The sequence below is a fragment of the Gasterosteus aculeatus genome, chromosome 15 (assembly GCF_964276395.1).
Source record: "Gasterosteus aculeatus chromosome 15, fGasAcu3.hap1.1, whole genome shotgun sequence".
Lineage (NCBI taxonomy): Eukaryota > Metazoa > Chordata > Actinopteri > Perciformes > Gasterosteidae > Gasterosteus > Gasterosteus aculeatus.
The window spans coordinates 13321188-13349088 of NC_135703.1; the positions used below are offsets into that span (position 1 = coordinate 13321188).

The following is a 27901-nucleotide window of genomic DNA, read 5'->3' on the forward strand; positions in this document are numbered from 1 at the left end:
TTCTCCTCTCGTTCTTTACAGGCACTTAGCATGGCAGGCAATACATTAAACGATTCCATCCCACTAATATCTTCCCGGGCGGAAAGAGGACGGCAGTAAATCATCCGGAGCGATATTGAGTTTGCGTTGCATCAACCCATCGTACGGCATTCAGACAGCCTGGCCGCTCAGGGCCAGATTTAGGATATATCTCCTATCTACATGAACACATGGTCATTGATTACGGAGCAAAGATGTGATTCCAACACAGGGTTGGCATCATTTACTTTATTTATTGCATTTTTGTGGGTATATTGGCTTTTTGGGTAATTGCCGTTAACAGTTTCGTCCTTGGAAGCCGTTTGATTGGTCCCTACTTTTTGTTCAGACATTGGAAAGTGTGGAAAAGCCCTGTAGGCTCTTCAGATTTCTCTACTTTTAAATTAGAGGCTGGGACCATGTGGTGAATTGGATAATGTGTCCTCCGTGGTTCGGCCCACAGTGGTGGGAGGATGTGGGTGTGTTACCTGAAACTAATCAGGGACTCCGATGGAGGGGAGCGGTTTAAAGTCAATTTCTCGTTTGTTTGTTTTCCTCCTCTGCTGATCTGATAACTTTCGCCCTCGTCTCAACTACTTCTCTATGTTTCAGCTGGAAAGATGGTTTGGGCTTCTGTGCGCTCATTCATCGACACCGTCCGGAGCTCATCGACTACGGAAAACTGCGCAAGGTGAGCGATTGTTGTCTGACTTTTAAGAAAATGCACCTCGAGCGCTAACACAAGTTCAGCGTATTTAAAATGTTTCTATGCAAAATCAATAAGTACAAGGGGAAAGGAGACGGGACAAGTTTAATTCTCATGATAAAAACCCACGAAACGGTAGTTTCCACATTTACATGCTCACATTACTTATTTTTGTCTGACCAACTCCACTGATATTCCGTCACATGAAACAAATAAAGGCGGCTGATGTTCATATTACTGAATGGATTTTTCAAATAACTGCAGATAAATTTCTTTAGGATCTGCTTATTGAGCAATCTTTGATTATTTTTGTTAATGAAATGTATTTATGAGGTAAAAAGAAAAAGCAACAAAAAGTTGAAAAAACAGTATACACTTAAAAAACGGTCACCTTTCCAGATGGTAACTTGATTGATTAATACCTGATTAACTGAAAAAATCCTTTATCATAGGTGATTTTACACAGTAACTGTGTAACTGTGCTACGGTAACGTGGTTGCCCTTTAGAAGCAGGAAACCAAACCAGCGTTGTAGAGTCTAAAGGTCTTGATGGTGTGCTGTGTCTGCCGTTGTCAGGACGACCCCATGACCAACCTGAACACGGCCTTCGACGTGGCAGAGAAGTACCTGGACATCCCCAAGATGTTGGACGCAGAAGGTGAGCAGGCGGGGAGGAAAACGGGGGGGGGAACGATGAAGAGGAGCAACAACGTTTTACTGTTTTCAAAAACCAAAACGTTCTCTCACGGAAGCCTGGAAGTGACATAGACGCGTGTAGTGACTTTACAACAAACCAACAATGTGACAGCGATTAACCGGGTCTGCAGAGGTGTGAAAAGCTCCAACCTTTTCTCCAAATTCCTTCACAAGAATACTGCTAAATTGCGACCAGTCGCCTCCCGGCGAGCAGCGTTAAGAGTTGAAGCGCTTCCAGGAGACCCAAACAGCACATGGATGCGCTTCCTTTTACATTGCTTGTTTTTTCCAGCTGGCTTAATGATTTCAAGGGACCAATCTCTCTGAGAGAATTTATTTTGGCCTTAACGCTCACACATGCAGCTGTGCACACAGGAGGAGACGCAGATCCTCCTTTGTGTTGAGTGTATAATGTATTCTACACTACAAATGTGACAGAGCTGCTGGACATCGTGGTGAATCTTCAGGTGACTTGTTGTTGCTTTCTTTCAGGAAATACGTTTTATGTTTTCAGCACATCTGGAGGGAGACGCCGAGTGTTTTTTTTCTTTCCACTCTGGATGTCGTGTTTGTGAAGAGCTGAACCCCAGTTCTACTTCCTGTTTCCTCGTCATTCTGTGCTCCGTTTAACAGCCTCAACTCCCCCCTCCTCCCCTCCCCCCCACCCCCTGACCTGCTCTCTTCCCCGCAGACATCGTGGGCACAGCCCGTCCGGACGAGAAGGCCATCATGACCTACGTCTCTAGCTTCTACCACGCCTTCTCAGGCGCCCAGAAGGTATCCTGGATGCAGCGTCTCCTTCCCTCCTCCTCCCTCCTCTCCTCCTTCCTTTCTAAGTCTGTGTGTTTTTCCTAACAGTACGCTTCTCTCTCTGCAGTGCACAACGCTCCCCCCTCCCTGCCCCCCTCCAACCCCCCCCCCCCCCCCCCCGGACCCCTGCAGGGTCCACGCTCCACTTTCCGCATGGTTCACGTTACCAAATGCATGATGGGAAGACCACTTTTTCCTCAGAGGCAACGATCATCTCCAGTCTATCTCGTTGGTCGCGGCGCTGCGGGTCGGCAAATTCGCCCCCCGATCGAGGTTTTGTTCCGCTTAGCAGAGGCCGAGAGGGGGAGGAGGGGGGGGGGGGTCTGATGACTGATGATGTGAGCCTGGGCTGAAAGGCGCAGTTGCTGATGGAGAGAGACAAATTAGCCCAAAGTGTTGCGCGGTGGGGGAGACGTAACCAAGGGGCGGGTATGTTTAGCCCGCAGAGTGCCGGCCTAAATGGAGGTTTAAGGAATAAGCGCAATTAAAAGTGGCACTTCAAAAAGCGTGCGGCGAGCTGGCTGTTGATTCGATTGGATCGAGCTTGAAGGCTACCTCGAGGCGCAGCAGAAGCGCCGGGATCGCGTCGCGCCTCCTCTCCGACAGCCGGGGAGCAGCGGAGCATCGCGAAGCCTCCGTTACATAAGAGTCGGGGTCCTCCGAGGGGCCCAGCAGCAGAGCGAGCGTTTCAACACAGCTGTGTTTAAGCAACTCAGGATAGGAATGAAAAATGTCTGTTTATGACTGAGGCGCACGGAGAGGACGGGTCTCAGGCCAGCGAGACCACATCTGGACTCTGAGAGGTGACGGCTGCTTCTTTAATTTAAGTTTAATCACAAAAGACAAAAAAAAAAGTTCCTCCCTCCATGCAAAGTAACTCAGTCGCAACAACTTTGTCCTGCATACTTTACAGTTGTTGGCCGGTATTTGACACCAAATCTCTGTCTGTATTCTGCATTTGGCTTCGATGTGCTAATAGATTTCAAACCGCTTCAGGAGCCAGAGCTTCTGAGCTACTTCAGTCTTCACTTCGTCGGCTCACATCTCGCCTCAAAAAGTCTCCCGTGTCCTTATTCTAACGTTATCCTGAAGACGACCTTCTAGGTGGGCTGGAGATGACTGAAGTCGCGGCCGTTGCCTCCTCTACTTATTGCGCCCCCTGCTTGCCCTTTTTGTCTCAGCACTTTTACTCTTGTGCATTTGTCTCTTTTCTCTGTCCTCTCTCTCCGTCCTCCCTCTGTTCCCTGGGCAGATGTCATTAGCACCTTGAGGCCAGATGAGAAGGCCGTCATGACTTATGTGTCGTGTTACTACCACGCGTTCTCAGGCAAGCAGAAGGTGAGAAATGAAACGGCAAAGGAATTCTCCAAACAATAACCGGATACCTGCCAAAGTGCCCGGATGAGAATTAATACGGTTGTGCCAACATTCTTTTGTTGGCAGCTTTAATGTGACTTTAAAACACTGTATAATACTAAAAACACTAAAATATCAGCTATTAATGTGCCTTTTTAAAGAAAGATCGGTCTTTTTGCGCAATCAGTTGTCCTCATACAGCAATTCTATTCTATGTATTAAAGTGCAGTTAGTAACCAAAAGAAAATCACATCCATCTACCTTGGTGCTCCTAGCAGTGCATGTGCAATGAAAAACTACCAATGAGGATCTCAGGAGTCTCTGTAGCTGTCGAGGCCGCGCCAGTCAAATATGAATGGAAGATTCTGTTAACCTATTTTTTCCCTCAATGAAATATGTTTTAGTGAACTTTTATTAGGCTGTAAAATGTAAAAGCTTTCTTTTTTTTTGGCTCAACTGTTTAATAAGTGGCAGTGGGTCACAAACAAACTCCGCTGAAGGGTTCACTAAAATCTACTTAACCAACTTAAGCCAGAAATAAGCAATGCAGCAACGTACATTTTGATGCCTCGTTTGATCGGAGTTCAGTGATTGACAGCTGCTATAAAAAAAAAAACCTCCAGTTCTGATTTTCCGGGCGCGGTGACGTGTTTCAACGGCGGCAGAGGAGCCGAACGCTGTCACTGATTTTTGTGTCTCACGTCTTTTGGTAGTTTGCGCAGTTCTAATAAAAACGTACTGTATCTTTATAAATGTTACCAACTGCAGCTTTAGTCGGATGACTGACGCGATGATGTAATGAAGAACCAAAAGGCCGTGACGGTTTTCTCCTCCGCTCCATGTTTAGTGCGCCAGCATCGTTCCGCTCATTGGTTTAGTTTTATCGTTTCCCTCTTTGATAACCGGCTCAGTCGCACTCCGAGACCTGTTGATGAAGACTGCGTTATAAATAAAATGCATTATTATTATTATCCCTCGCGTGGTGTCGACTCCAGCTTCAGTGCAAAGTTGTCAGCGAGAGAAAAAATAGTCGCAGTAAACTAAAGCGATTATTGTCTCTGTCGGTGGAGAAAAGAACAGAGCTAAAAGGAGACGCGAGCACAACTCAAACAAATAAATACCAATGTTCCTCTTTAACCTGGATATGCAAATACGTGACTACTTCTGGTCGATTACTCACTTTAAAACATTAAACATGTCAAACGCTTACGGGTGACATCCTATATTGTTCTTCCTACATTTTCTTTTCATAGTTTGCGGTAAAAGCAAACTCTCGGTTATTGAGCTCCTCCTTACCTGCCGTCTCTCAGCAGACATGGATCCTCTATAACCTTCATCCAGGGGAGTTCATTATGCCAACGGCGAGCCAAGTTCGCTAGAGAATAATACTTCTCGTGCACACACAGGATATCCGCTAAGCGCCCTGTACTCAAACTCTTTATTAGGACTCACTTCTTTATGGAGCCGTTGAAACTCTGGAGGAGCTGGATGCCGATAACCACAGCAGGCTGGCTCACAGTTTAACAGCGCGGGAATGGATCCGGCATAGAAACGGCAAACATGGGTCAGTTTGAGAAGCTGATCAGGTCAGGAGACGTGTCACTTCTGTGGTCTTTCTTTGCATTATAGACTCGTTGTCTTTATACCTGGAAATATAGCAAATAATCTATTTTTAATCTGCAGCATTTTATTTACACCATTTTATGATCCTAGAAGTAATTTTAAAATAGTTATAACTAAATCCTTGCTCAGATCTATTACTAAACATTGATAATGCGTGAGACAGTGAGACCAGAGCTGCTGTGAGTCCACTTTGTCCTCACCGATGGATTCTGATCCTTCCCCTCTCCTCCACCTTGGATGTCGGGACGAGGCAATCCGTGGAAGAGGTCGTTGCCGTCGGTGAAAAAGAAACCAGCCTGCAAACAGAAGCGCGACCTGCACATCCTGCCTCTCCTTTTAAGGCGGCTCGCCCGCTCCTCCCGTCGGAGGCCCCCGCGGCATTTCCTCCTCCGAGCCAAGTTTCCCCCGTGATCTTTTGACAAAGCAGACTGCAAGCGGCCTCCTGCGGGGAAAGCCGCTCTCTGAGCTACGAGAATGGGGCGGCAGGGAGATCCAAGCCTGTCCTTTTGTATCTATTACTCTTAATCATTTATTTACGTTGATAATTGTGCAGTCTGGGTTGATTCATGGCCGTTGCTCACGGATTCCTCTTAGTATTTTAACTGCAGCGCCGTAAAATACGGCTGTAAAGTCATTGAGCTGACTGCAGACTTTGTGCATGTCCTGCTTAAATCTCTCTCTCTCTCTCTCTAATCCCCCCCCTGCTTTTCTCAATGAGCTTTCCTGACCACAATTACTCTTCTTGATCCCAACGGGTTAACAGACCACGCGTTGTCATGGAAACCCTGCTTTGCTCGTGCATTGCTGGTCCGGCGAGGAGGCCTGTCAGGCCAGTGTTAAGGAGGTGTTGTGTCATGGATGAGGAGCCGGGTTCTCCTGTGGTCTCCTCCTGTATCCCCCCGGCTCTCTGTGTGCAGGCTGAAATAACACATAAAAAGACTGGAAGGTGCCTCTTCACCTGACAGCCGTAAAACACAATGAGGCCTCGTCAAAGCTCCGGCCACGGACAAAAGTTGCAGTGCAGTTTGAGAAGTAAAAGGCGGCAGTAAATTGTCAGCTAAAGGTCACAAACCACAAACGGAACAGTCTCTGCGGACCTGCAGCTCTCTGGGAGTTTGTTCCAGATATGTGGAGCCGACTTTTACAGAGACCTGTGAACGCGCCGCGGCGTTTGTTGTCTGCTGAAGATGAACGCATGGATAGGCTTTTCCAAATCCTGTAGAGACATACGTCCTCCAATCCTCGGTAGGTTATTCAGGAACTAGAAGGCTGATTTTGTTATTGTATAATTAGGAGACCTATTTATAGAAATAACGTCATAGAGTTTACTTTCTTGGAGCATTGTTGCTGCTCCATTTCTTCATTTCCAAAACGACTCCTGTGGGAAATTTCTTGTGCTTGCGTAGGCAGCGTAGATGGATGGATTCAGTTGTGATGGATGGATTCAGTTGTGATGGCAGAGATGAATGCAAATGCATTAACTCTTCTTCTTTAGTGAAAGTACAGAAGTACTAAAAGCTGCGTAAAGCACCAAAACAAAAAGTCTCGTCACTGATACATTATTATATTTGTTCATTCAGATCCATCGAGGTTTTAATATTATCTTACTGTCGTAGCAGGCCACGTCTTTTCCATTCAGCTGGTTATTTAGGCCGTCCAGTGTTACACAGTAGAGGTTTCAACACAAGGGAAGTCAATAACTTGGTCATATGTTCTCTTCCCTTCAAGCCGCTAGCTTCATCTTTTACAATGTTTTAAGTGATCATCACGGGTTTTAAATAGCCTACCTGAAAAGGTGATGCAACTCTAATATCAAAACTAAAAACCTCAACATTTCAGCTATAAAAGAGCATAAAATGGAAATACTTGTAAAGTACATATGCAGTACCTTAAAATATTATTTAAATACAGCGCTTTACCTTCCGTCATTCATCTTAAAAAAGATTTTGTCCCTCAGCTGTGCGTCTCACACCGTTTCCCTCGTCCTCCAGGCGGAGACAGCGGCCAACAGGATCTGCAAGGTGCTCGCTGTCAACCAAGAGAACGAGCAGCTGATGGAGGACTATGAGAAGCTGGCCACTGATGTGAGCACCTCCCCCCCACTGTTCCTATAATTGTCGTGCATCTCCTCTGCCCTTCTATCTTCCCGCTCCCTTGCCTCCCAGCCCTCGGGGGGGGGAATGTGCTCCGTGCAGGGTCAGGACCGGAAAAAGGGGTCGATGGAGATAGAAAAGCAGCCTGGGGGGGAAATACTGCTTTTACTGTTTCAGCTCACTTAACTTACTTAAAATAACACATAAGTGGGATAAAACATGCAAAAACTAAATGATGGTCTTTGTTTTTTGTTTGTTGTAAGAACTGAAGAACAAACCAACTAGTTAACCATCTCAACCTGTATTCTTCCCCCTCTCACACATTCATTACACCCAATGCACCATCATTGCTTTCCCCTTTTTGCACGGTTCTCCTTTGGATCTTCATCTTCTTTCCTTTGAATGGTCCTCGTTTCTCCTTCATCCTCCCCCTTATTCTCACCCTTCAACACACACACACACACCACCCACACCAACGTTGACACCACAGCTGCTGGAGTGGATCCGTCGCACCATCCCCTGGCTGGAGAATCGCATGCCCGAGAACACCATGCAGACCATGCAGCAGAAGCTGGAGGACTTCAGAGATTATCGCCGCCTCCACAAGCCGCCCAAAGTGCAGGAGAAGTGCCAGCTGGAGATCAACTTCAACACCCTGCAGACCAAGCTGAGGCTCAGCAACCGGCCCGCCTTCATGCCCTCGGAGGGGAAGATGGTCTCGGTAGGTCGCAGACAAACAAACGCAGGAGTTTGAGATCCTGAGCTCCTCTGGGATGGAATTCAGAAGCCACAGTACCTTAACTTGGTACATTTGATTTCATTTCTAAACCAGTGTCTGGTTGCTTGTTTACTTTAAAATGTCCGTCTACATGCAGCCCAAAGATATCTAGTATTGTGACCTTTTATTAGAGAAGGTGTGGAATCCAAGATTCAGAGCTCTTATGTTTAATCTATAAAGCTTCCACCCAATTAAAGGCTGCGCTAAACAATGTTTTTATATTTACAATGGATCCAATTAAATTTTAATGTGAAAAGGGTCATTTGTAGATATAAACTGACCTACCATTCTTACTTTTCACTCCTCACTTTTAATTCCTACGTTGCTACTCCATGTAGCATTTAATTGTCTTACAGCTTTGTCTTTAAAAGCCCTGCACTGACACAGCAGGCAGCAGCTTTCAGTGAAAAAGAAAAACTAAACTCGCTCGCACACTAAAAATGGTGGAAAATGTGGGGGAGCTGTTTAAGTAATTCAGATAACGCTGATCTAAAATAAGGTTTTGTATTGGTTTACACTTAAATGTGACCCCCTCATGATGGTTTCTCCTTTGCCGCATGCAGGACATTAACAATGCCTGGGGAAGCCTAGAGGGAGCAGAGAAAGGCTACGAGGAGTGGCTCCTCAATGAGATCCGCAGGCTGGAAAGACTCGACCACCTGGCGGAGAAATTCCGTCAGAAAGCCGCCATCCATGAAGCCTGGACTGATGGTACTGAAAGGAGCAATATCGTCTGGAAGATGCAGCATTTTAAAACAGGCAAAACTCCTGGAGACATTTTTCTTTTTTAAATCTTACTTGCAGGTAAGGAAGAAATGCTGCAAAAGCACGACTACGAGACGGCCTCTCTGTCAGAGATCAAGGCCCTGCTGAAGAAGCACGAGGCCTTTGAGAGCGACCTGGCGGCCCATCAGGACCGAGTGGAGCAGATCGCTGCCATCGCTCAGGAGCTGAAGTAAGACGCCATGAACAGGAGTAGAAAAGCTCGTGCTGCTGCCTTCCGTCCACGCACACCAGAGGAAATGGCGTAGGTCGAGGGTTGAGGACTCTGGCTCCCCGGTTGATTGATTGCTGTTTGTGGTGACCTCAAATGGGCTTTAAGTCATTTGTCATTGTCAAATATTCTCCTCGCACACATCAAAAGTCTCTTGAGCTCAATGAAATCCTTTAGGGACTAAATATTTACATCAGAGAGAAACGCCGACAAAGACCAAGCAGGATCACGAAGGCTTTGCCGTGCACCGAAGAACGACTACGGCGGAAACCAAAGCTTAGGAACAAGATGTAATGGAAACCGCTCCGATTGCTGCTCATGATAATGTCTCGTCTGTTCCCTTGTCTGTTTGTGCTCCAGTGAGCTGGACTACTACGACTCCCCCAGTGTAAACGCTCGCTGTCAGCGCATTTGTGACCAGTGGGACGCACTGGGAGCTCTGACCCAGAAACGCAGCGAGGCCTTGCAGGTGAGACCAGTTCAGAAAGAATCCCAAATAACATCTAAAAGCACTTTGTTATCCCCGTTTTCAAGACCTTTCTCTCCTTCTGGGTGCCGGTTAGAGCAGAAATAAGACCAGCTAACAGATGAAAGTGTGTGTCCCCCACACTGAGAAGGGAGATTTGATTTTCAGGATTTCCCACCGTGCTTGAATATCCTTTTTAAGTTTGGAGATTTGGGTTTTTTTACTTGTGAAAATGCAGTGTGACTCGAAAAAATCCATCCATTTAAGCCCCGGCTCTCTGGAAGATCACGTCTAAAAAGAAATTCCACTCGACAACTCTTTGAAGGTCCTTTTTTTAAAGCCTCTCGGATCGTGCGGTAACCTGGTGTTTTTCATGCTCACCAGAGAACTGAGAAGTTGCTCGAAACCATCGACCAACTGTACCTTGAGTTTGCCAAAAGAGCGGCTCCGTTCAACAACTGGATGGAGGGCGCAATGGAGGACCTGCAGGACACCTTCATCGTCCACACCATCGAGGAAATCCAAGTGAGAGCCGGCCGGACCCGAAGCCGCCCATAGCGGTTTATTTGCACAGAGCCGGCTAGATGTTTCTGCCTGTTTCCAGTTCATGCTAAGCTATGCTAACATTGACCTGACAGACATGAGAGTGATATTAGTCTTAGTAAATATAACCTACTGTTACAAATGTGTAAAACAACAGAGGAAAAGATTTAGTAAACGTTGGAACAGCCCTAATTAAATAACGCACGACTTTCACCCGTACAATATATCATTTTTTGGGGGTGTCCGTTAACACACTGGGAAACAAATATTTGATTGTTTTTTTTGTAGTTTATATTTTACATTTCCTGTGTTTGTGCCTCAGGGGTTAAGCACCGCCCACGAGCAGTTCAAAGCCACGCTGCCAGAGGCCGACAAAGAGCGGCAGGCCATCCTCGGCATCCACAATGAGATTGCCAAAATTGTGCAGACCTATCACGTGAATATGGCTGGCAGCAACCCCTACACCACCATCAACCCCCAGGAGGTCAACGCCAAATGGGACAAGGTAATAAGATCAGTCATGAGCAAGGAACTGCCCACTTCAAGATGATTTTAATCCACCTTCATTTATCTAAAGCAGTCGAGTGTGCGACGCTGACGGCTCTTTTGTTTGTAGGCCACAGATGTGAATGGTGGTTATTTTTATTTTTTTAAATATCAAAGCATAAAAACATGTTCTAGTACAAATCCAAAATATTAGATATTTTTCACAGAGCTTTTGTATTGTTACAGGAAGTCGTCCACTTTGCACACGTTGGTCTGTGACGCTTCTCACAGTTACAATAAATGAGGCTCGCTACTACAATGAAACCGGCCCAAACCAGCCAAAAAAAGTTTCTTTTATTTATTATTTATGGAGCAAGTTTTACAAAACAAGCAGAGAATTTCCGAGAATGTATCAATGGCCCCTCTTCCTTTGACCCCCGTCAGTAATGCATTTGGGTTTTTCCTCGGTGCTCCTGCCGGCTGTAGGTCCGGCAGCTGGTGCCTCAGCGCGACCAAGCTCTGATTGAGGAACACGCACGGCAGCAGAACAACGAGCGTCTGCGCCGACAGTTTGCCAACCAGGCCAATGTGATCGGGCCCTGGATCCAGACCAAGATGGAGGTCAGTGCGAGCAGAGTTACACTGACAGCAGATACATGGAGCATTTAACATACAAGTAAAATACCTTCATTAGATGAGAATGTATGACAGGCAGAGAGACTAATCGCATCATGACCTCCACTGTGTAATGACTCCTTCTTTTCTAAATAATCAGTATTGGCCTCTTGCAGGAAATCGGCCGCATCTCAATCGAGATGCACGGCACTCTGGAGGACCAGCTGACACACCTACGCCAGTACGAGAAGAGCATCGTCAACTACAAGCCAAAGATCGACCAGCTGGAGGGAGACCACCAGCTCATTCAGGAAGCTCTCATCTTTGACAACAAGCACACCAACTACACCATGGAGGTAATGATCGGCCAAATATTTCCCATTGGTGTTGGTTGGTTGGACAATCCGCCTGGTTTTTACGCTGTGTTGGTGTCAAATGAATGTTCGGACAACCACGGAAAAACCTTTGCGAGGTTAATACGGAACTTGCCTGACGTTCCACCAAGTTGTCAGTGCGCCTTATTAAATGGTTGGCTCATCAGCCCAGTGCTGAAGAACTATAAACTGCAAGGAATTGTTTTTACTGGTCACTAATTCAAATTAATCTTGTAGTTCAAATGCTGAACATCAGCTGAGACATTTTCTGATGTTTTGTGTGTGTGTGTCTAGAAACCACGTCTGTGCAGAAGTAGTGGGAAGATTGAAAACTAAACGTTATGGACACTTCCTCCGTAGGTGTATTTTGTCTGCATATGTAGCCACCAACCCAACGAAACTGAAGCTACTGTAAATCTGACTTTATCGCATCAGAAAAAACAGAAACTAGTCCTCTGAAAAAGGAAAAGGGCAACTCAAAGCTGACGTCAAATACAATGTGTTTGGGATTCACCAGTGAAGATGATGCTGGTTTACAGATTGTTATTGACATTTCGTCCTGCAGTCAAAGTGCTCAATGCTCAATGCTTTCTGTATTTATCTCATGCAGTAATATTCCAGCCATGTGCGGGTTAAAACGAGCATCTGTTTTCCGACCTCTGATTGACCCAATGATAAATCCCAGCCAAAACCAGCGCCTCTGAGATTTCTTTTTACTATCCAGCGATTCCGGCTTACGCTCCCCGTGCCTCCCTCTCCTCCTGCAGCACATCCGCGTGGGCTGGGAGCAGCTGCTCACCACCATCGCCCGCACCATCAACGAAATCGAGAACCAGATCTTGACGCGAGACGCCAAGGGCATCAGCCAGGAACAGCTGAACGAGTACCGGGCCTCCTTCAACCACTTCGACAGGGTCAGTACCCGTCCCGAGTCATGGTGCAGACACAAAGCTCCAGGCGGGTGGAGGTGGTGGAGGTCATTTACACTCATTTACACTCGGATGAATACAGACAAGGAAAAAAAATAGTTTTATTAAGAGAATAGAACAGTTGGACATTTGGGAAATGTGTTTATTTGCGTTCTTGGTTGGAGTTTGATGAGCAGATCGACTCTCATATCCATCTGTTATGTAGAGCCAGCAGTTTGTTAGCTTAGCTTAGCTTTAAAACAGGGGTAAACAACGCGCTCCGTCCAAAAGGTCAACCGACCAGTAACTCTAAAACACGGTAATTAACACGCTGTATCTTTATTTTAGTGTTTTTTTAGTCGTACATTTTCCCACGTTGCGGAGGCTTTATGCAAAACGTAACTTAATTATTAGTGAGCTGTGCTAAGGGCTAAGCTAAGCTAACTATCTGCTGGGTTCATTCTGAGACATTGGTGTAGCATCGATCTTTTCCTCTAACTTTCAGCAAGTACATTTATTTCCCACAATGTTGGACTTGAACAGGTTTGTATTTTATATATTTAGACTGCATCAACAAATCAAAGACGTGAAGGTGAGGATACATCACTTCTGGGTGTGTCGTGCTGCCCGACTTTAACGACCCGTTGACTAGAAAACATAAAATGTAACCGTGTGTGTGTGTGTTGCATCAGGCTGCGTATCAACCCTACAGCTTCGTTAAAAAGGGACTTTCAGTTTGGTGACACAAGATTCATCTTTTTAGGGAGAGTGACATTCAGAATTAGCCTCATGCGCCATTGGAAATCTCTCATTGTGTAACACAAGAAGGTTAGCATTAAACGCAAAACAAATACTGAGCAGGACAAATGGAAGAACAAAATCTCTCCATTGAAGGCTGTTTCTATACAGCCGCCCCCCCCCCCCCTCTATCTCCACAGCATAGTGTTTACACTGGGGCTCCGTGTCAGAAACCACACCAATTAAGGATGGGTCTTTATTTAGCGCCCCCCCCCCCTCAACCAGGCTCTCCTGCTGACTCCACCATTGCCTCATGCAGTTTTCCAGAGCTGGTCTACTGTTGATCAATACCTGAGGTTTAGGATCAGACGCATGAAGCCAACCTGAACTGGTTCTTTTGTTTTTCACTGTTTCATGGTTGGGTGGTTTGAGGGGCAGTTGTGTCGAGCCACAGCACCGGATTAATCTGACGTATTGATTAGACAAAGGAAAGATCTTTCTACCTTAGTTTACTCTGGACACATTTGGTCTGCTGTTAGCTTCCCAAAATCTAAGCTTGGCTCTTTGTCACCTTTAGTTAAACCTGAATATTACAAAACCGGTTTGAAGACATTTTATTGTCTTGTTTTCTAACACCTCAAAAATAAACAATTTGTAGGATAATCAAGAAAATAACCAACCAAAGAATACTCACAAGATTACGCGTGTGACATATTTAACTCACTGTATTTGCTGACATCGTAAGTGGCTGAGATTGTACATGTTTATTGAAGCCTTTTTTGCATTGATGCTGTACGAAGGTAAAGAGATGCGATGTTGTGTACACGTGCCATCGACCATGTGAATAACCTCCCCAGAGGGCCCCGCAGTCTGCCTGCCACGATGCACATTAACTCCTGCGAATGCCCCCCCCGCCCGCCCCGCCACCCGCCCGGCACGGCAGCACTGCTGCCCCCGTGTGTTAACCTGCCACATCCTAATGAATATGCACTGTGTTCTCTGTTCTCCATCTCACGCATGGCCCTCTCCCTTCACCCCACCCCTCACCTCACCTCTTTTTACCCCCCACGTGCATGGTGCACTCCCTCCACCCTCCTCCTCCTCCCCCAACACCACCTCACCCCCCCCCCCCCACCGCTCTATGTGTTGCTGCATGGCCTGTGGCCCCCGACGCCTCGCCTGGCTCTGGCCTCCCACGCCGCAGGACCACTCGGGCGCTCTGGGCGCGGAGGAGTTCAAGGCCTGCCTGATCAGCCTGGGCTTCGATATCGCCAACGATGCGCAGGTACTTCACTGTAGCCACGGCACCGCTGTGAGAGGTTTAACTGGTTTCTTTCTTTTTCCCTTTATCTGTTATACCCCTCAACCCCCCCCCCCCTCCCCCCATCCCCAACCCCTCCTTATACTTCCTCTTATTCACACTGTCTTCCTCCATCCCGTCTATCTAAACTCCGGTTTCATTTCCCGCACCTTGCAAACGCCCACGTTGGGGATTATTGCGGCTTTCCTCCTTAATTCTATTCTTTGTTCCTCCTATTCTGTTCCAATCATTGGCCTCGGCTATCCATGCCACTCTACATCTTTCTCTTCCTCCTGCTTTCGTTTATCCATCGCTGACCTTGTAGAAGAGATCAGGAATCATGGACGCTGAAGACTTCAAAACCTGCCTTATCTCCGTTGGTTACAACCTGGTAAAGCCACGAGTGCTCTTCAAGTACAAAAGTTTGTTTGCATGTGATTAATGACAGCAGTTGAAAATGGTAATGGATAGATATAACCTTCGATTTTTAATATCTTATTTTAGATTTTGATGGATGTTTTTCTTCCATAGAGCTTCATAGTAAATTAAATATATGACAGAATGTATTATAAATCATGAATTCTCAACTCACTAGTGGGATATGGGTTTGTGTTGTGCAGTGAAGAAGTTGAAGTCATATCTCTGTATGTAGAATATATTCCCTGTGCTGTGTTTTTGTTGCCATGGGGACTGTCACCGTGGCGACTGAGCCTCACAGTTTCTCTCCGTTGCCACCAGGGTGAAAACGAGTTCTCCCGCATCATGAGCATCGTGGATCCCAACCGGATGGGCGTCGTCACATTCCAGGCCTTCATCGACTTCATGTCCCGCGAGACTGCCGACACGGACACGGCCGACCAGGTCATCGCCTCCTTCAAAGTCCTGGCTGGGGACAAGGTACAGCCGCAACTAGCTGGTGAACATTTAGCAGCTAAAGTGTCAGATCGGATTAGAAAAGCTTTATTAATTTCCCCTGAGGGGAACTAATTTTCCACCAAATTGACTCCAACAGACAACAATAGACCGTTTCCACTGTGCAAAACAGACAATAAAACAATGCAATGAATATATAAATAGATATTTCCCTCAGGAGTGGTTGGAGACACGAACAGAGCTAAAAAACAGGTGGCCAGAAACTCCACTCTAATGGAGCTCATGTTAGTTTTTTATAACCAGAAACAACCAAAAAAAGACCTCATAAAGCCGATGAGCTTCACAACTGCCAAACTATTCATTAATTCACTAATATCCTACAAAAAAGTAAGAAACCAAATTCTACAAGTTTCTTTGACTAGCTCGAAGTTTTTGTCAATCTGCAATTGGCTTTACCATTAAATTAGCTCAAAGTGGCTGAAAGCTGCATTTTACTCTTTTAAATTCAACATTCACATAGAAGTGTAAATGTATCAAATACAGTTTTCTCTTTATATCAAGCTCATTTTATTTCCCTGCATTGTCACCATTTACTGCATTTATATACAGAATGTATCAATAGCGTAGAGGTGTAAATTCTATATTTAAAACCATTTTGATTTCCTTTGTTCCTCGACAGAACTACATCTTAGCCGACGAGCTGCTGCGGGAGCTTCCTCCGGACCAGGCGGAGTACTGCATGGCCCGCATGGCCCCCTACACCGGGCCCGACGGCGTCCCCGGAGCCCTCGACTACATGTCGTTCTCTACCGCTCTGTACGGAGAGAGCGACCTCTGAACTGTCAGTCGTCCCGACTCGGGGCTACCAGCCTACCTGCTCTGATCACCGCCACATCCTGCCGACTGCCCCATCACCAAACTCTTGTCCTGCTACGCTCATTTTTTGTATGTCTCTGGCCTTATCTTTTTGTCATTATCCTCTGTCTCCCCCTCCTCCTCCTCCTCCTCCTCCTCCTCCTCCTCACTGCTCCCGCACACTCTCTCTCCGTTGTATTTGCTTCCCACGCAATGCAGCAGCAAGAGTGAGAGAGAAAAAAAATGTTTGTTTCCGTTTTTATTTTCTTGTTGTCGTTTGTTTTACTTCATAAAATGAATAAAGTTGACATATTTTATTATACTGAACAAAAAAAGTATTTTTCTTCACCTGATTGAAAATGAGATACAAAAGTTGTAATAAAGAGAAATTGCGATACTCTTTCCTTTCCTCTGTTTGCTGCAGGGGTGTGTATTTAATTTGTATTTGCATATGTAAATGGGGACATCATAAAACTGTAGGCATTAGTAGCACCTTCATGTCTTTATAGGTGGCGTGCAGAGTTATATTATGCCCCTGGAGAAGCAAAAACAGAACCACAAGAAATAAAATACCCCCATAGAGTTATTACCTGCATAATGTGGACTTTAGAACACAGCACTGAAGACCGGGGTTTGGTTTAGGCCTTTTAGTCCTGAGTTAAACTTGTGGGGACATTTTCATCATTTCGGGATTTGGTATTATTTGGTGTTACTTCCCCATATTTTTTTACCTTTTTTTAAAATGTTTTTAACCAAATGAGTATTTTTGTAAACTACATCGGCAGTGGTTAACGGACAAAAGACTAGAACAATGGGCCTCTCAAGCTAATCTGAAATAAATAAAGTTACCAAAAAAAAAGCATTGGCCATTTCATCAGCCTTTCGTGTGGTGGTTCTCCTCAACAGTCTCCTACTTAGCTCGGTAAGCCCAGGCCCGGTTCCGCTTTTAAAAGTCTTTCATACAGAGAGTCAAATGAAATGCAAACACCCGAAGAGGTGAAGAGGTCAGCAGGGAAACCAGCGGCAGCAGAAAAGCGCTAATAGACGGAGCGGCGGACGCGACCTGTGCAGCGGGGACGATGGAGAGGAACGCGGCTCGGACAAAAGTCCGCTTCTTTTTAGCGTGAGAAATTGGATGTTTTGGCGTGAGTGCGTGTGAAAACATGCAAACGCGTGTGTCACACGGTGAAACCTGAGCTGGCAGCTATGTAGATACATTTAAAAGTGCGACTGTTCGAGGAACAATGCAAAAAAAGACTAGTAACAAACGGTGGGAAAATAAAACACCGCGAGGAGTTTAGGGATTTGTCAACAATATTTTTTGCAGTTTATTCTTGATTTTTAAAAAAACTACCGGGGCATTTTTGACGCCATCACGTTTGCCGACGCACACAGGAACCTTCAACCGAGTCTTTGTGAGTCTACGGACAGTTTAGTGCGCTGGACCGGTGCAGTAGACGCGTCTAGGCTTTGACCTCCTCTTCTTAATATGAACTTCTAGCTGCAGGGCAGTCATGTTTAACTTAAAGGCCTTACAGAAAAACAAAACTGTCAAATATGGAGTCCCTATGCTTGTAAGTATCTTTTATTTCACTTTTAAATACGTTATCCAGCGTTTTGTAAGGTTGTTAGCTTATATAGCTTACGTTAAGCAGGTATAACGTTACATGACTAGCTAGTGCTTCCTGTTCCTCACCTCGTCATGTCCTCCTTTTAGTCGTGCAATTAGTAATCTCGAAGTTAAACAGTATGTAGAGTCATGTCCACATTATTCAGGACACACTCCTTCCAAACGTCATTTAATCAAATGCTCTGCAATCCTCAAGTATCCGTTTCCAGCTGCTACTACTTGGACTAAATGAACCAAATGTACTCATAAAATGTACTACGTCTTTTCAGTTGCTGGTAATTGGAGGTTCCTTCGGCCTGCGAGAGTTTACACAAATACGATACGATGCCCAGAGAATCCGAAAAAGGGTTAGTAGTGAATTTACTCTTGCACCACACGTTGGATGGGAGTGTTGCTTGTGACAGATGTGACGCCATATTACGCCCATTTCCACAACCACAAGGAACCAGTGGACACTTCCGTGGTCTAAAAGACACTTGTCACCGTCCAGCCATGTGCAATGACGTCTCCCAGTGGTCGGACACGGTAGTGGTCAGGCAAACTGTTCGGGGGGGGGACTAGCCCTTCTATCCAGAAGGCACTGCAATCCGATGAGCTTCAGGGGGTGAAGCTGTTTCGTGCCATTTTACTCTTGACAAAACACTGATGCGCGTCATGTGGACGGAGCCAGATGGCCGGGGCAACTTCTCCTACTGCTGTCGATGTGAGGCGGCACTAGACCGTGGCTCACGATGGTGGAGGGGGGCAGCTGCGGACCCTTCTGACGGGGCCTTCGGCGGACCGAGCCGCACTCCTTCTCAGACCCTGTGGAGCAAAGAATCAACTCTACTCGGCGTGTGCGTGTGCACGTGTAATTTAATGCATGGAATATCTGAGCAGTTGTCGGAACTGTGCTTCTTACTTTGGAGCTGTTCTTAGACTATTCCATTATTTGGTTCCCAGAGATATTCACCCGCTTAAATCATTAAACCGCTGTTTGTGTTATCCAATGAGTATTTTCTCCATAATCATATAAGTCAGCATGGAGTGAAGCCTAGTTTATGCTAGGAACCCACTTGCGTGTCCCTTGCGTGCCTTTTCACACCTCCTTGCGTCCTTGCGTGTGTCGAGCCATTTTTCACTTTCGACGTGAGGTGAATTGCTCTGCAACACACGCAAGACTTTTAGAACCATGAATTGAAACGAGTGCGTCGACGCAACGACGCAGAAGCATGCGGCAGCTGTAAGTGATTTTAAGGCCTTTTGTCTGTCTTGTGGTGGTCAAAGAAACCTAACTAATTCCACTGTCTTAACTCAGCGAGAATATTCTATGTATTATGTCCTTGCTGTGGTAGTGTATGTCTAAAAATCAATGATGGAGTTTTGAAACTCATCCGTCAGCTGAGTCTCCCTCGCTTTATGTCTGTGAAATATTAGAACCTAAAAGTAATGATTCAGAATGGGATGGATTTCTCTCCTATTCTCGGGCTAAATCGATTTGAATTGCAAAACCTAAATAGTTCTATCGTACTCTCTCTCCCAAAACCCTTAGACACATCGTTTTGTCTCCTAATTTATACATTAAAGTAATAATATACAGGAACGAGGAGGGAAAAGCTGATTCAGTCGAAAAAGTTGCAAAAACACAAACTGCTTAAACTGTTTTATTATTCTTAAATTCACACCGTCACTTTGTTTGAATTTTGCTTTTGTGAAAACCTCAACGTCTTTGTCTTTGACCCCTCTTCATTTTGTGAATTGTTAATCAGCGCGTACAAAGCTCTATTTCATGACTTTTCTTCTGTCGCTCAGCTGGATCCTTCACTGGAGGCCAAAGTGAACCTGGAGAAGCAGTCAGTCATGCTGGAGGAAGAGTACGAGGTAAGGAGACAGCTGGCACCCCGAGGGAGAGGAGGGGGAAGGTCTTCTTCACAAAGTTGAGGTTGTCGTCTGACGCGGTTCTATTATCCATGTATGGAAAGATTAAGATACACCTCAATCTGAGAAGCTGTTCTGAGGAATCATACCGGCTGCTTAATTGTCACCTACGTTCTGTTTTCAGAGTTCGGATGTTTTAAAGCTCATCTCCTGTTGTCGAATCTTTGTCCTTCCTGCAGAAGATGAAGCAAGTGAATTTGGATCAGTGGAAGAACATCCGTGGTCCTCGGCCCTGGGAGGACTCCAAGGAGTACCAGGAGCAGCAGCGCACCAGGCAGAATAAGGAGTGAGGAGCAGGCGCGGGAGGGTGGAGCGGACTGAACGCGCCCTGCAGCCGGGCGGATATAAGGAAACGGCGGGCGCAGTCTTGTGGTGATGGCGCGGCTGTGACCCCCGACGAGCTGCAGGTCAACGGCTCACAAGTGGGGGACTCGACTTGTCTGGTCTTCCGTAACAAGCCGCGGTCCCTTCTGGTGTTTCACGCAATCCGAACTGTAAGAGGTTAAAAAGACACCACCTGGTGCAGGACGCATCGCTCTATTGTTTTGCACTCACCAGCATGAAGGAGTCAGCTGCTCCCCGGTGCTCAGGAGTGTGTGAAACAGACCACCAGTAGGTGGCACATCTGTGTGCCGCTGCACCTTCGCCTTCCAGTGGAGAGCGAGGAAGGAGAATTAATGTTTGTGTAAGACTTCCATGTTTCAATAAATTATGTTCTATTGATCTAAATTTTTACTTTCACTTTCATTTAGTTTCTGACAAAAGCTTTTAGTCTTTGTTTACACCGGGGTTGCATTGAAAATAATAAATAACAGTGCAGCCTTTCCTCAGGCTTTATAGGTCTCGACAGTAATCCGTTTTTCTGACAGTTATTATTTTGAAACGCGGTGGATTTATTACGTTTATAATGGAAATGGTATTGGCTTTTTGCTTTTTTTTTGGTTCTTCAATGCAGAAGAACATGCTTTTTGCTGCAAATCTTGTTGGTGCAAGTAGTGTTTGGGTGACAGACGGATAATGAATGCACTGCCTCGCCTCGTTCTGATTGTGAAATGGGATGTCATGAATATAGTTCAGGTTGAGAGGTCTGTATGAAAATGTCCTGGGACACATTTTCAGTAATCATGTTTTTCGAGGCTCTCTAATATTTGCTGTTTCTCTGGCTGTGGATATTACGAGACACAAACAGCCCATACGTGAGGATTATTTTGTTCTTCATGCACAGGTTGTGCAGATGGAAATCTTACTTTGTCGTCCTGCTTGTTAAGATGTTCAGCCTGAGCCTTTAATCCACCGAACATGTTAATCAAGCAATTTGTCACAGAATCGGCAGTTGTTGTTCTGTGTCGATAAAACGTGTGGCGTGTGCTTTCTGTCTAAATTTAGAGTAGTCACATGTTGGTGCGTCTGTAATCTTAGAGGTTGCTCACGCTGTTATTCTGGATGCTGCACAGGGGCCCCATGGCTGTTTGTGATTAGATGTGTACTGTCTGAAAATCCAAACTACACCCTGAACGCTGCTATTTCCAACCGGGGAAGTAGAAATACCGAAGATGCGTTCCAGCTCCATCCTTTTTTCTTTTACTTTCAATAAATACTACAGCAGACATTAGACACGTGCTCATGATATGCAACTTTCAACCTCTTTGTCATCTAGCTCACTGAGGTTTATTTTTTAAAGATAAGACGTGTAGTGGAACGTACTAGAAGTTTCATTCTGACCGGACCTCACGAGGAATCGGCAAGCTTTGGACTTAAAGATAATTCCCAAACACTCACCTGTTCCCATAGGGACTATTTCTTTTGTCTAAAGTAGTTCCAGTGAAGCCGGTTGAAAAGGTGTATGCAGACTTTCTTCTTGATTGATTGATGATTTGCGTGAACTGACTATAATAAAAGCTTTTCTATGTTCTGCAGAAGAATCGGCGTTTAAAAGGAGTTTATACGGCTGCGCATTAAACTATAAACTACCGTAACCTCCGTAGCTATCAAAGCCCCGCAGCTCCTCCATAAAGCTTCAAATCAACCGTGTGAAGGAGACTTTAGTGCGCTGGAGCAGATGATGTTGCAGCGCACTGCGGCTCTTTTAAGGAGATGCAGCGCGGGTGTAGCCATCAGAGGCCAAAGCGGTTCGGTCCGCGGGGGCCTTCATATCGTAAGAGAGCTGAAGTCCTAATTTGAGGGAAGGTCCGGCCCCTTCACGTGCTGGTACATTTTTCATTTGGAAACGCAAGAGAACGGCATCAAATATTCATTGGACTGGGCTAAGAAAAGAGCAAATCAAATCCAATATTTACCACTGCGTACGAGCGGGAGAACTAATGAGCTCTTAGAAACAAGAACCGCGTAGCCGGTTCAAGCGCTGAATGACTATGATAATCCTGCGCGTTTCCGTGGGCTCCTTCTGGCTGCGGGGCCCCGGGATCGGTCACATTTTCACTTCCAATTTGTGGCCTTGCGCGTTGCCAGATCCTCACAGCTCCGATGTGGAAACACTGGGCAGAAGAAGCAGTCAGCTCCCAGTCATTTTGGCTGTGGATGAATGAAACGATCTTCCTCCCGAACACACACACACACTCCACATGAAGATTAATTACCACTGCTATTATCTCACGGGAAGATTACACAAGTGATTATTCAGCTTCACGAGGGAAATACAAAACCTTTGATTCGGTGAATGGACGGAGGATCCGCCCAGTGAGCCCTCAAACCAGGCGCATGACACAACATTTTGGTATCTTTTAATAGACCAACTAGCTGTGAAAGAAAAGCGGTTTGATTTAATAGCACAGGCAGAAAAGTGACAGGTGAGGTAGGGTTAGCACCTACGAATGCAAAACCGCTGAAGACTCACTCTGAGTATTTCATTGGATATTAAAAGTTATAATCCTTAAAATTATGTTTTGATCATATTTATGGTTTTATCATCACTCTCTATAACGCATCGACAGGAAAGTGTTGACTGTTTGCAGCGAGTCACTTGTGTCATGTGCAGCGTTCCACTGTAGCGAGTTTAATACTAATGCGGGTTGTCGGTCATTTATCACTGTACACCGATTCATTGTCAAGTTAAATCATTTATTAATTGGGATAAAACAGTTTTTCGGTGGCTCCGGCTCCAGACATCACATGGGGGGAATGTGGGGAGTTGTGATGGTTCACATGATCTGACACGTTATAAGGGTCCAAATGTACAGCCGGTGTGTGTGTGTGTGTGTGTGTGTATGTTTGGGTCAATCCGCTGTCCCACATGATGCTGCAGTCACTGATGCTTCAACCTTCACGGCATCTACTGACTCACAGAAAGCTGCAGGAACCAAACAACACAAAATAGACTTCTTCTGCATGGCAGGGGGGGGGGGGGGGGGGGGGGGGGGTGAGCGAAATGGCCTCTGTGCTTTTTCTAGTCGGTCTCTCTCTTTCCTTCCATTTCTATAAATAGACAGACGCTTGGCAGCTGAGGGGTAGTCCACGCAGAACAAATGCACCCCCCCCCCCCCCCCCCCCCCCCCCCGGCTGTTTCACTTCATTCCCCACATAATGAGCCATGAGGAAGGCGCACAGATCGGCGCCGTCACTTCCACTCTCCCCAGGACCGAGGCAGGGGCCACGCGTTTCCATGGAGACGTGGCTGTTGGGCCATCGCCCCCCCCCCAACCCCCCTCAGGCGAGTGCACGTCGGTCTGACCCTGTCCGCCTCCATCTCATCCACGTCATCCCCTGCCTTTTGATCCTTCTCCTCTTTCGTCCGGCACCATCCGGCACAGGGGGAGATGGGTGGATCAGGGTGGAGTCCAGTGTCCTACACTCTTCCTCTGTGTGACGTAACCGAGTCAGCGCGGGTATCCCTCGCTCGCCCATCTTCCTCTGCAAATATATTCCAGACCAGTGAACCGCTGAATGCCCAGCTCCAATGGCTGCAGCTGCAGAAGGGTCACTCTCCATAGACGAGCAGTTCTGTGTGTGTGTGTGTGTGTGTGTGTGTGTGTGTGTGTGTGTGTGTGTGTGTGTGTGTGTGTGTAAATACTGGTCTCTATGGATCTTATTTGAGCTGAAGGGTGCATGCAGATGGAAAGCCTTGCTATCTGCATTGCACTCTGTGTATCTGCGTGGCGGTTTTATTTGAAGGGAGGGTTTATTAGTGCAGGGTAGTAAAGGTTATGTGGCGTTATATGAAGAGAAGCCATATGGTTGTGTGTGACACTATGGCGCCCGTACGGCGGGATGATGGGATGACAGCGTGTTGGGTTGCTTCGGCACGGCGAGGTTTTCACCTTGTGAGTCTGTGTCTTTTTTTTATGTGTGTCTGTGGACAGATGAAGTCAATGCGATGGTGTAGCAACCGTGCGATCACAAGACTTTTACAAGTGTGTCGGTAAGAGCGAAACGAAGGCTGAGTTTGAGGATGCGTGTGGTCGGGGGTATATACGCCCTCGGGGTGGAATCAGCGCTGCGGCTGGTCGCATCGCATCGCCAGATGGTCTGTAGTTATTCGTGCAGTGGCTCCTGGCCTCTTTGGCTTGTCGCCCTGTAAAGGGAAGCAACTACGTGTGGTTACATGTTGTTGCCAAAGCCTGATTTGAAGGGTTTTACGGCGTGAGGAGGTATATACAAGAGTACAAAAACTAAACTGAACAACTTGTGTGACATAACCTTTTCTTCTTCTGTGATTTCAATTAGGACGGTGTTCTGGATGGGGCGATCTCACGGTATCTTTTCTTCATTATCAGCCACGACAATGAAGCAGGTGTTGTTTATATCCTGGGAATCTGTGTGTGTGTGTGTGTGTGTGTGTGTGTGTGTGTCAGTCCTTAACATCATGGCTCCGTGTGGTTCAGGAGATCTGTACTGGTAACTTCTAGAGCAACGGTTTATATTTCCAACAGAGGACAAATTGTGGCAGCGCGATAGTGTCCCAACCATGTGAGATGCAAAGTCGACATGGCATTACAGACGCAAAGCAATTGCCTGAGAGTAACCGTCTGAAAATACAGCAGGGACATTCCACAATGTGGAGAGCGCATCTCTAAACCTGGCCGAATCCAATATGCACTTACCAGAAGCAAATGTTCTTGTCGTACTTCATTTTGTAGTTTGGGTGAACCGACCCTTTTTTAAAGCATGCAGCCTTTTCCTTTAGCTTGCTGTGTCCCTACACACCCAATTCGGCGTTTTTAAGCAAGTCCTCAAGGGGTGTTTGGTGCGTTGTTCTGTAGCCGACCCCCCCACCCACACGCCTTTCTCTGAACACACACACACACACCCACACACGCTCACCAGGACAGGAAGGGGCCCTCCAGGCCTGAGGTCTTCAGATCCTGATGCGAGGTGACGCTTCACCTTCCTCGCTTCACAACTTCGCTGTTCATTACCGACCGTCATAAGCGGACGTCGCCCAGAGGTGGAGTCAGCGTTAAGTCCCCCCGATGACCCCCACCTCCCCGCCTCCCTGCCTCCCTGCCCCTTTTTCGTTTACCAGCCGGAGCGCACTCTGCCTCGCTGTTTGTTCTTTTCATCCCACTGAAGTTGTTGCAAGCCTGCAGATGATCAGCACGAGCAGAGTGCCGAGCGCGGCGCGGAGAGACGGAATAAAAATCACAAAGTGCAAGAGCAGCTCTATTTTGTGCTCGGCGGTGTGTTCGTTCCCTCGCCCAGATCTTCTGCTGCCGCGTGCCCGGGCCTTTTAATAAACCTCATCTGGGGAGACGCAGCTGTCAAGTGAGCCGTGGCAGGAGCAGGAGAGGAGGGGGAATACGGGAAGGAGAGGCGGCGTCGCTCTGCTCCCGCGGGATCGATGCACCCAGTCGGTTCAAGGGCCGTGCGGCCACCGAGTCGCCGGCCCTTGTAAGTGCTGCTCCTCTCAGTGGGAAGCACAGGCGGGTCTGGTGTGTTGATTACAAGTATAATCCATTAATCATCACGGAACGCATGGGGGACTTTGATGAAGGAGGCGAGAGCGGGCATTGAATTCCAATCCCGATGTGATGCACGCGGGCCGCAGGTACACTTAAAAGGCCTGCGTGCACCATCTGTCCTGCGCCTCCACCCTTTCTGGAGCAGATAAGAAAACTTCATTAAAACATCCGGCCATATTCTCCATACTAATTACACCATCACACAGAGAGGGAGAGGAGGATGGCAGACCGGAGTGGTGGGGGCTGCCTGGCCAGATCGGCCCCTTTCTTCTCTCCCCGTCCATTTTGGGAACAAACATGGAAATATGAACAAGTTAATACGATTCTGTCCCATGGTCTATGTAATTAATTATTTTTGTTTTCTGATTTGCATACCGGCTCCTTTCCAGAAGAAATATCCGTGTCCCAGATCTCATTCTATTTATATTTTACTTTTAGGATGTACTGCAGCTGCACCAATCAAACGTAGGGACTGTTGCATGCATGGGTGGTATCTGACATGGGGTTAGGGTCAGGGCTTTCTGTCAGTCTGTGTTCTCCCTGCTCAGTCAATGGGACGTCTCCTCTGCTGCACTGGGGATTGGGGGTCAGAATAGCAGGTAAAGAATGCAGGCTTGCACACAGCCAGGTGCCACCTGATGCAGTTTTCTTTATCCTAACATCATAGTACTTTTGGCCTACTGCATTTGACATACATATTGGGACACTACTTACAAATATGCAAAATACTTTCCTGGCATACTAGTTTGTACACACCAGAAAGAGATACAGCCAGCTTAGTTTAGAGCAAAGACTGTAAGCAAGCCTTCAATAATGAATCATGCTGAATCAGTTTCAACAGCCTTATGGAGTTCTATGAGGTATTTATTTGCTGTGTGCTGCGACGCCATATTTTCACTCTTTGTGCTAAGCTATGCTAACCGGCTATTTAATGAGCACACATGACAGTGGCCTCTTCCCGTAAGTCTATGCCAGAAAACAACGTGGTGTATTCCTTAGTATTATTTAAATGTACAGATGGCATTATGGGTTAGCAATTTGCAGACATGTTATATTGTTATATATGGGAACCTTAACAAATCTACATACGGAATGATCCCCTTCATGGAACAGTCCGCCATATTTCTTCCGTAGCTCATCCGGCACGCTTTGCACGCGGGAGAAGCTTTCAGTTGGTTGCGATATGCAACCTCACCGCTAGATGTCGCTAAATCCCGTCCCATCTTTGAAAGTCACATTTCTATCATAAAAGAGTGCAAAGCTGGTTAAAACCAATCAAGCTGTCCTTGATCAAAGGGGGGGGGGGGGGGGGGGGGGGCTCTCTGCTGACACTCATGTCATTATTACCATGATATAAAATAAGTCCTGCAAAATTGTTGTATACAGCACTCATAAATGGGATTTTGCAGACTGGTTACTGGTTCTGTGTGTGTGCATACTGATGCCCATTTGATACAAAATCATTCTGATTTAAACGGCAGATTTAGTTTGAATTATGAAGCTATTTTCCTCATCTGCTGTGTTGTTTGGTCTTTGTGGCTTGTGGCCAGAATACGTGACTCTGATCCTCTTCCCATGTTGTGTCATATATTAGCAGCACGTGACCAAACGGGCCCCTCTGTGTTTGTGGAGGTAAATAACCGGCTGAGACTTCAACAATAAGCTTATCCTGTTCACCCCCCCTTTTCTTAGCCCCCCCGTTGTGAACCCTTGCCGTGGACCTGGATGATAATCGTGCTTTGTGGTGCAGGTTTCTCATCCCAGCGGGTGGTGACGTAGTTGCGCGACTTGTCGGTGTGACTTTTAAAGATGGAAGGCAGGTGGGGGGGCGCAACCATTTCACACCTCCACCGTCGTGAGAATTACCCCCCCCCCCCCCCCCCCTACAAATCTGATTAATAATCCGCGCATGGTGATGTCTGGATGAAGCTCGTCTCCATGCAATCACCTCCAGAAACGGAGCCCGCGCGGAGGAGACGCGCGCCGCGCACATTCCGCTGGTGCGCAAAGTCCCGATGACAGTGCGGGGAACTCCGATGCTCAGCCCGGGCGCTCCTCCGACGGAACACGGTGGTCAGTATTCAGTGTTAGGCTTCCGATCTCGAGAATACAGCCGGGAATAAGGAGCTTCACGGCGCCGGGGAGGAGGGGGGGGGGGGGGGGGGGAGGGGGGTCTACAAGAGCGAGCGTCCTCGCAGGTTTCCTTT

The 27901-nt window shown here is 46.7% G+C and overlaps 2 protein-coding genes across 9 annotated transcripts in view; both read left to right on the top strand.

The window, feature by feature from the left end:
- Nucleotides 1-16632, top strand: part of actn1 (actinin, alpha 1) — a 39625-nt gene extending 22993 nt beyond the window's left edge. The window contains exons 6-22 of one of the 7 annotated variants that reach the window (XM_040199381.2): nt 631-709; nt 1301-1382; nt 2112-2197; nt 7201-7293; nt 7793-8023; nt 8644-8791; nt 8885-9035; nt 9435-9543; nt 9925-10065; nt 10406-10588; nt 11056-11190; nt 11361-11540; nt 12326-12472; nt 14409-14489; nt 14830-14895; nt 15243-15401; nt 16057-16632. In XM_040199381.2, the coding sequence (XP_040055315.1) occupies nt 631-709; nt 1301-1382; nt 2112-2197; nt 7201-7293; nt 7793-8023; nt 8644-8791; nt 8885-9035; nt 9435-9543; nt 9925-10065; nt 10406-10588; nt 11056-11190; nt 11361-11540; nt 12326-12472; nt 14409-14489; nt 14830-14895; nt 15243-15401; nt 16057-16215 (2230 nt within the window). In that variant the 3' untranslated portion in view covers nt 16216-16632. Of the gene's footprint in view, nt 1-630; nt 710-1300; nt 1383-2111; nt 2198-3482; nt 3569-7200; nt 7294-7792; nt 8024-8643; nt 8792-8884; nt 9036-9434; nt 9544-9924; nt 10066-10405; nt 10589-11055; nt 11191-11360; nt 11541-12325; nt 12473-13030; nt 13249-14408; nt 14490-14829; nt 14896-15242; nt 15402-16056 lie in introns of those variants that run through there. The other 6 variants (XM_040199382.2, XM_040199383.2, XM_040199384.2 and 3 more) reach the window with 6 other exon arrangements.
- Nucleotides 16633-17191: 559 nt separating this feature from the next.
- cox16 (cytochrome c oxidase assembly factor COX16) lies at nt 17192-20508 on the top strand. 2 transcript variants are annotated; one of them, XM_040199387.2, is made up of 4 exons: nt 17192-17806; nt 18132-18209; nt 19654-19722; nt 19959-20508. In XM_040199387.2, exons 1-4 carry the CDS (start codon nt 17747-17749, stop codon nt 20067-20069), a joined length of 318 nt encoding a protein of 105 aa, XP_040055321.1. In that variant the 5' UTR covers nt 17192-17746; the 3' UTR covers nt 20070-20508. The 2 variants fall into 2 exon arrangements, with proteins under 2 accessions (XP_040055321.1, XP_040055320.1); XM_040199386.2 differs by having other exon boundaries at nt 17300-17806; nt 19904-20508.
- Nucleotides 20509-27901: the final 7393 nt, after the last annotated feature.

Excerpts from the sequence above, each read along its gene's own strand:
- cox16 (XM_040199386.2), top strand. The coding sequence starts at position 17,747 with ATGTTTAACTTAAAGGCCTTACAGAAAAACAAAACTGTCAAATATGGA. Across the intron at positions 18,210-19,653 it reads CCCAGAGAATCCGAAAAAGG|CTGGATCCTTCACTGGAGGC; the intron begins GTTAGTAGTGAA and ends TCTGTCGCTCAG. Across the intron at positions 19,723-19,903 it reads TGCTGGAGGAAGAGTACGAG|AGTTCGGATGTTTTAAAGCT; the intron begins GTAAGGAGACAG and ends TTCTGTTTTCAG.